At 44.8% G+C, this 8,274-nt stretch overlaps 2 protein-coding genes across 2 annotated transcripts in view; one reads left to right on the top strand and one right to left on the bottom strand.

The window, feature by feature from the left end:
- atp6v1d (ATPase H+ transporting V1 subunit D) overlaps nucleotides 1–1,145 on the bottom strand; it is a 6,419-nt gene extending 5,274 nt beyond the window's left edge. The window contains exons 1-2 of the mRNA XM_079996561.1: nucleotides 955–1,145; nucleotides 1–9 (exon numbers count right to left, since the gene is read on the bottom strand). The exon at nucleotides 1–9 is cut by the window's left edge and continues 109 nt beyond it. Coding sequence (XP_079852687.1) covers nucleotides 1–9; nucleotides 955–995 — 50 coding nt within the window. The 5' untranslated portion in view covers nucleotides 996–1,145. The remainder of the gene's footprint in view (nucleotides 10–954) is intronic.
- Nucleotides 1,146–1,658: 513 nt separating this feature from the next.
- Nucleotides 1,659–8,219, top strand: eif2s1b (eukaryotic translation initiation factor 2, subunit 1 alpha b). The gene is made up of 8 exons (XM_080021196.1): nucleotides 1,659–1,812; nucleotides 2,608–2,850; nucleotides 3,678–3,757; nucleotides 5,477–5,628; nucleotides 6,786–6,892; nucleotides 7,116–7,213; nucleotides 7,326–7,469; nucleotides 7,646–8,219. The coding sequence occupies exons 2-8, from the start codon at nucleotides 2,610–2,612 to the stop codon at nucleotides 7,769–7,771; spliced, it is 948 nt and encodes a 315-aa protein (XP_079877322.1). The 5' UTR covers nucleotides 1,659–1,812; nucleotides 2,608–2,609; the 3' UTR covers nucleotides 7,772–8,219.
- Nucleotides 8,220–8,274: the final 55 nt, after the last annotated feature.

Below are 8,274 nucleotides of genomic sequence, written 5' to 3'. Positions count from 1 at the left end.
GTCTGAGCCCTGCAAGTGGAGAAATAAACATTTGAAAATGAGTGATTGATAGATACATCAATAGATCGATAGATTGATGGATGGATCAATAGACAGATAGCAAACTAGACAGACAGACAGACAGATAAACAGACACTGTAGACAGACAGACAGCCAGCCATACAGATACTGTAGATAGCTAGACAGATAGTAAGCAAACGAAATAAATAGACAGACAGACAGACAGTTACTGTAGATAGATAGATAGGTAGATATATAGATAGATAGATAAACAGACACTGTAGATAGATAGACAGACAGACAGACAGACAGCCATACAGATACTGTATATAGCTAGACAGATAGTAAGCAAACGAAATAAATAGACAGACAGACAGTTACTGTAGATAGATAGATAGGTAGATATATAGATAGTTAGATAAACAGACACTGTAGATAGATAGACAGACAGACAGACAGACAGCCAGCCATACAGATACTGTAGATAGCTAGACAGATAGTAAGCAAACTAAATAAATAGACAGACAGACAGACGGACAGACAGACAGTTACTGTAGATAGATAGATAGGTAGATAGATAGATAGAAAGCAAACGAGAGACAGACAGACAGACAGACAGACAGAACAACACGACACATAAAATAACATAGTAAAGTATGGCGGGATAACGGAAAATAAACCTGACAAATTAACTGTCAGAAGAAGAAGAACAATAATAATAATAATAATAATAATAATAATAATAAATAGAAGGCAGTGAGTCCCTGTTGACCGCTTTCTTCTGGGCGACCTTTGGAAAGACATCACATGACGGAGGAAGCTTGTTCCTCTTTAACAGCAACGTTCTGCCGAGAAGCCGAACCAGCGCCTCTGCCCGGGAACCACGGGCGGGCGAGCGGGCGGCTGCAGGAGACTCGGCGAGGGCGACGGGGCGCCATTACACCAGGTGCTTACATTCTAGAAGGGAAGACGTCGATCCGCTCTTTTCCTGACATCTTGTCCTTTGTTCGTCCGGCCGCCCGTTAAGAACCGTCCGACGAATGCTTCGCACCGTCCGTTAGGCTGTAGCTGCGGTACCGGGAGGGTTCGGTGACAGATATTAACGCCGTAACGTCGTGACCGTCACGTCGCGTCTCTCCCGTCAGCTGATCACCCGCGGTCACGTGACTCGATCTCCAACGCGGGGGGGGGGGGGGGGGGGGGGGGGCGCGGTGCGCATGCGCGTGTCACAGCGGGGACGGGTCCGATGCCGTTTTTCGGAGTCGGTCCTTGCGACTCCCTCGCGGCGGTTCGATTCCCAAAGTCGTCATTCGCTGGGTTCAGCTCGGGCGGGGTTCGAGGCTCCTCAACGCGGGAGGAAAGACGTAAAACGAGGGCCACAAAAAAGCGGCTCCATAAACCATTTCAGCGCTCTTGGAAATGTGTAGTTTGGGCGTCGTGTGAGAAATGTGAAATCACACAAAAGAATATGTCCGTCCAAAACGATTTATTTGGGCGGGATTTGAACGTGTAAATCAGTCACACCAAATATGAATAGCGCCGGACGCCCTTTGGCCTTGGACTTTACTTTCGTCCTGAAAGATATTCCGTTTGCGAGGGGAATATTCGAATCGCGGTGAACGGGTCGTTCGCGAGTCTTGCATCAGTGGCTCCGATCACTTCCGGGTCAGGAAAAAAACAAATTAGCGCAGCCAATGAATTCGAGCTAACGGGCCGAGGTCTGCGAAACGAGCTGCGAGGGACCCGCTCGGACTTCGGAAGATTTGTAATAAATCGTATCAGCGTGCGTTGGGTTGTGACCGTATGACACAGGTAAGTTGTTGGGGATGAGGCGGCTGTTCGCCGGGAGTGGCGGCGGGGCATGCTATCGGCTACATGCTAACACCGACATGGCATGTGCCGCATGTGTGTGAATCCAGCCCGTGCGTGTGGGACGAGCTAGCGAGGCTAACGAGCCCGTTCCGGCGTTTCTGTCGTTCGTGTGCGATTTTAATTCCATTCAAGCCGCCCGTGTTGTGTCGGTTTTAGCTTTTTTTTTTTTTTTTTTTCCTTTTCTTTCCTCCCCTCTCTCCTTTATTCACCCGTGTTCGTTCAAGTTGCTCTCAAACGCGATTGTGGTTGAGCTGCATCGCGCTGTGCCATTGTAACTGGGGCTGTCACCACCAAGAAGTTCTAGGTCGTTATTAATTCCCCATTTAAATAATTGCTGCTGATGATTTTATTCGCCTATCTTGGTCATTTAATTTCACTATTCATAGTTTAAGATTATAATCATGTTAATTATACACACATCCGCCCCAGGAGCAAGAGCCATTTAAGGACATTTGTCTTAAACCGACTGATGAAAACTCACCTGATTCACGTTTTATTTATGGCAACAGCGGCTCGGAATTCCCCCATAAATTGGGGAAACATGTGGATGGGAACATATAGTAAAATCCCAGGATTTTACAAAATGATCGCGGGCAGCTCAAATGATTGTGACTGACGCTGCCATTGGGTAACATCGCTAAGTAAACCATCTGGCATCATTTTTCACTCACATTCAACAACAGAGAAGTTGTCGGCCTAAACAAACCCCCCCCCCCCCCCCCCCTTGTCCCTTAGCGATGCCTGGGCTCAGTTGTCGATTCTACCAGCACCGCTTCCCAGAGGTGGAGGACGTGGTGATGGTGAACGTGCGGTCCATCGCTGAGATGGGTGCCTACGTCAGCCTGCTGGAGTACAACAACATCGAGGGCATGATCCTCCTGAGCGAGCTGTCCCGTCGGCGCATCCGCTCCATCAACAAGCTCATTCGCATCGGCCGCAACGAGTGTGTGGTGGTCATCCGAGTCGACAAAGAGAAGGGTGAGCGCCACCATTCACCGGGGATCAACCCCGAACCAAAGCTTAACGCTCCCAACACACGAGCCAGAAGACAAGCGATGGTCATGGATGACTCGGTCCTGAAATTCACCGCTCGTGTTTAGGAGTTTGCTGAATGGAGTCAATACATTTATCAGCTAAACCTTGCCTAATACTTTGGCCGAAGTATTAAGAGACTAAACTATGACGATACATCTGTTGGCAAAGATTCAGTCTAGATATTTTATTGTTAAGTATTTAACATTTACATGATAAAGCATCAGTGTCCACGTTCTAAGGATATAATTCTAAGATAAAATACTATGTTATATGAGCGATGGGCCATTGCTTGTAGCTGATATCGGTCTGATGTCAGGCTTAAATATGGCACTGGTATCCATATCGCAAATATCCTCAATACAAATATCAGATATCAAGTGCTGTATCATACATAAACCATAAGTGAGGCAAGTGAAGTGACAATATTTTCTCCTTTTTTTGCACATAGAATTATGTTAGTTGTCTCACTACCTTACATTGAACCCAACATTCATGTATATATTGTTCTATATATTATATATAAGCAATAGATCAGATGATGGACTTTATATCATGCTTGTTACATGCATGCATTGCATTCCTAGCTGAAATACTTGAATTTGGTGTCTCAAAGTAAATGTGTCAGTGTTTTTTCTCGACAGCAATGCAGGACTTAGTTGACGTCATTAAAGCTACTGGCTCATCAGTTTGGCAGCTGTTTCATTGTTAGTAATTTGCCCCTTAAATGATTTGATGATTAATTTCCTACATACTGTCCACTCTCTCTTCAGGATATATTGATCTATCGAAAAGAAGAGTTTCACCGGAGGAGGCCATCAAGTGTGAAGATAAATTTACCAAATCTAAAACTGTAAGTAAACTTGCAGCGACGGGTTGGGGCATTTTTAAACTTGTTGGTACCTTTTTTTTTTTTCTACACTCTTTAATTCTACAAAAAAAATTGCCTTTCCCTCAATCTAATGTTTGCAATGCCAGAGTTAAGCTTCTAAATTATTCATTGATACGAACATGGTGTTCCCTTCTACTGTACCAAAAAAAGGATAATCAGATATTTAGACCTCGTCCACACATATATGGATATTTTCTCTGCGCTTTGGCCTCCTGTCCATCCTCCACGATTTTTCAGGTCACTCTAAACGAAGCTTTTGGAAAACCCCTTCCAGGGTAGGGATTGTTTAAAAGTCAGTTTTCTGTGTTTCATGTGGACAGGTGAAACAGAACTTCTTAAAAGCATTGATGTCAGGAACCTGCAGGCGATGGCCGGCAACCATTGTGTAAAATTTGGGAATCTCGCCCACACAGTGTTCTGTATGAATATTATAAAGAAGCTCAACAGCACACTCGTCACCTCTGTGGTGTTTTATGACCGTATCGCCCCGTACTGGGCTGGCATGCTTATGTGAGCGCTTTGAAGCGTTTTTGCGTTCTCGTGTGGACGGAGATTTTGACGAGGAAAAAACGAGGTGGAAAAATGCGTCCTCTGAAATATCCACATACGTGTGAACCAGAGTTTCCGTTAGAAAAAAAAATTGGTGCCGTTCAAGGTCCCCTGGAAGATTTCAATTTCCCGGACAAATGGTCAAATATTATATTGTTATTGTGTTTATTGAGCTTAAAACCAATTGATAAGCAGGCTATATAGAGAATGACATCATCAAGGCATGTAGATGTATCATATTTTTTATTGAATATTCAAAATAAAATAAGTCCAGTCAGTTAACACTATTTTAAAAATAAATATTACTAATATTACTACTTGAAATCAAATAATTTACATTTGTGAACAATAAGTACCAAGTGCAGCCGCTTTAACTAACATTTCACAAAATTAAAATTTTGATCAAATCAAACACCAAATAAATATGACAAGTAGGTCTAAATAAATAAAGTTTGTGGTGTCGTCTGTCTTTGTTGGGACGTCCCGTAAACATATTTTACACAATGAATATTTACCATCTGCTTTGGGTTGGAACTTAAATATCCATAAAAACGCCGAACTATGGATGTATGTGACCCTGTTGTCAACGGTGCGTCATTCAATCATCTTTCTGCTTCTCTTCTGGACGCTGTGCTTTGTCTCCGCCCCGTGTGTGTGTCCACACTGTACAAGCGCAACATGTCCACGGGGGAGGGGGCGGGGCTTAGTTCTATATTGGCAAACGTGATTGGTCAGAGGGGAAGCTTTCAGATCAGCTTTAGATCGTCCAAACTGATTGGCTTCCCGTTGTAACTTGCCGAGCATGGAAATGAACAGATCTGCAGACTTTTTTATCCTTTATTATTCTTTATTATTGACATGGACATTATAACGGAAGAGATATGTTGGATTTCAACAGATTTTCCCGGTCAAGAACCGGCAAGTACCGGATAACAGAAACGCTGATGTGGACAAGGCCTTTCTTAGTCTTTCCACTGGGCCGAGTCTTATTTCTATACCACAATGTCAGCGCTTGATTATCCCTCCTGTGTTGCATTATGGGTGTGTCAATCCCTCACTCGCCACAACCTCTGCAATGTGTATATATGAGCTCTGCATTAGCGGTCAATGTGGGCTGTTGTGGTGTCGCAGGTGTACAGCATCCTCCGGCACGTGGCCGAGGTGCTGGAGTACAGCAAGGACGAGCAGCTGGAGAGCCTGTTCCAGCGCACGGCCTGGGTGTTTGACGAGAAGTACAAGCGACCGGGATACGGAGCGTACGACGTCTTCAAACAGGCCGTCTCGTAAGTACTCAGGCTAAAGTGGAGGAGAAAAGCTCTGGGAACCTTTTTTTTTTAATTTTTCTTATTTGAAAGACAAATGCAATGCAAATAATATATGGAAGGACATTAAAAGATTGTTTTATCATAAAATCCACGCTACCAGTGCAGGAGAGGGAGCTGACCCAGACGTAGGCGCTTATATCGAGCAGGTGGAGCTGAAACAGCTGCAACTTTTCCAGCCGTTATTAAAAGGGCTCATCATCACATCCCCCGTGACCCGTGCAAAGTTTGGGGTCGATTGGACCGTGGGTGGCGTGGGGGCTTAGTCCCGGACCTCAGCCCGCTTAGGAGACTAGGTGCAGAATTATGGAAGGAATTCTGTGTTGGATGACAATTCACAAATGGGTAATGTTACAATAAATACTTGTAAATTGGAAAAGACGATAACATGTTCCACTCTTGGATAAACAGTGGTTTGTTAGTCATGTCCAGTCCTTAATCCTGACGTGTCTGTTTGTCCCCATGTTGGTTATTCCACCTTATCTTGTATTCTGTGCAGATGTCTTCCTTTTCCCTCTCCATTCCACTATTCCTGCCACTTCCCGCCAGCTGTCGTTGGACCCATCCCACTTTTTAGCAGTACCTCTTTACTCTATCCAATATATTTTCATGATTTTACCACTTGCGTCTTTCTTCTTTTTGGGCTTCTGTGGCTTGCATCCTGTACTGTTGCATTAGCGCCCTCCTCTATTCTGCATTTATATGGTTGATCCTGGAGTGGAGTAGACAAAGTTATAAACTACTACTAACGGAAACATGAGTAAACGTGCAGGTACATTATGGTACGTCATAGTGAGTCAATTCCCTCAATTAAAAATACTTGCATTAAAAAAAAAAACAGATTTGTGGATTCTTAGTGTTCATCCTTTTCCATTTATATGTATTTTATTATATATGATTGTGAGACAGGAGGCTTTCCATATAGAATCCGTCTTAAACAAAGCACAAAGGGCTTATTTAATTTTCAGATCAATCTTTCACGAATCGAGTCGTCGGCCTTCCATAAACACTCCAGATTTGATCACCATTAGTGTCTGGAAGGCAAATGATTGAAATTGGTACATTATACTTAGCCTGGCACCCAGCTGTCTGTTCTAACCCTCCTCCGTCTCATCCAGAGATCCCGCCATCCTGGACGGCTTGGACCTGACAGAGGAAGAGAGGAACGTGTTGATCGACAACATCAACAGGCGACTCACTCCACAGGCCGTCAAGATCAGAGCGGGTAGGAATCAGAAAGCACGGCGCTTTCCCTGTGTACGGACTGAAAGGCTGCTTAGAAATGAACCGACGCTTGCTGCTGATTTGCCACACACCTAAGAATTTCAACCACCATATTGAAAGTCGCTTACTAGCTGCATGTCATCCATCACTCCTCAAAGGGCGGTTTTGGTACCCGGTTGTCTTGGACCCGCTGATCACATTGTAACAAGTCTTCTTTTTCATAGACATTGAGGTGGCGTGCTACGGGTACGAGGGCATCGACGCCGTGAAGGAGGCTCTGAGGGCGGGACTGGGCTGCTCCACAGAGGCCATGCCCATCAAGGTGAGACCTCCTCCTTTCAGTGGGTGAAATGAAGACCTCGCCATAAGTGATCTTCTATTCTAAATTGAGAAGAGATGTTCGAAATACGGCCATTTGACTGGTTTCCTTGCAGATAAACCTGATTGCCCCCCCACGCTACGTGATGACCACGACCACTCTGGAGCGCACAGAGGGCCTGTCCGTCCTCAACCAGGCCATGACTGCCATCAAAGAGAGGATTGAGGAGAAAAGGGGCGTTTTCAACATTCAAATGGAGGTAAGAGGCCATGGTTAAGGGAATGGTTGGTGTGAGAGCTAGAGACATATTACTGACGTTAATACAAGGCTAAAATAGGGCGTCTGAGAGTAATAACACCACAATGCCAAGATCCTTCTCAAAGATGCTCTCTGCTTCTGCCTCCATAACCACGCCTTTCCCCTCGCCTCCCTCAGCCCAAGGTGGTGACGGACACGGACGAGACAGAGCTTGCCCGGCAGCTGGAGAGGTTAGAGCGGGAGAACGCTGAGGTGGATGGAGATGACGACGCTGAAGAGATGGAGGCCAAGGCAGAAGACTAGTGGGGCAAGCCCCTCCTCCACCCAGTGGGAGGCTGACAGGAAAACAAAAGGCGGCCATGTTCATGGCCATGTCAGTGCAGTCCAACAGACATCATGCTCTACCATTCAAACATTTACCTGAAGTTCATAGATAATTGGCAAAAACAGTACTTATCTGGGAGGAACAAAGTTTGGGTTGGACGATGGTAAATGTGCAATTGCCGTCCTAAACTACTAACTTAAACATCGCCATCAAAGTAGTTTGTTTTTAATTAGGATAATGCTCTTCCAGACAAAAGCAGAAGCTGTTTACAAACAGTGGCCTTCATCGAATCTCTTGCTCAAGAGCAGAGTGTCTTCAGTATCCAAATGCTCATTTCTCAACACCATGTGCTGTTCCCCTTCCAGTTCGAGGGTTTTTACTGGCAGGATCTCTCTTGTTTAGTTCACAATAAAGTTCAGGAAAATTTGATTGAAACGTGTTCTTGTTTGAGTGATTTGACAAGATTTACTTTTTGACAACT

This window comes from Zeus faber, assembly GCF_960531495.2.
Source record: "Zeus faber genome assembly, chromosome: 2".
NCBI classification, from domain to species: domain Eukaryota; kingdom Metazoa; phylum Chordata; class Actinopteri; order Zeiformes; family Zeidae; genus Zeus; species Zeus faber.
The sequence above is the reverse complement of the archived record's forward strand: the minus strand, read 5'-3'. Positions and strand labels throughout refer to the sequence as shown.

Bases quoted from the DNA above. Each gene is read 5' to 3' on its own strand.
- eif2s1b (XM_080021196.1), top strand. From the start codon at position 2,610: ATGCCTGGGCTCAGTTGTCGATTCTACCAGCACCGCTTCCCAGAGGTG. The intron at 7,214-7,325 runs GTGAGACCTCCT...GTTTCCTTGCAG, and splicing joins CAGAGGCCATGCCCATCAAG to ATAAACCTGATTGCCCCCCC. The intron at 7,470-7,645 runs GTAAGAGGCCAT...CGCCTCCCTCAG, and splicing joins TTTTCAACATTCAAATGGAG to CCCAAGGTGGTGACGGACAC.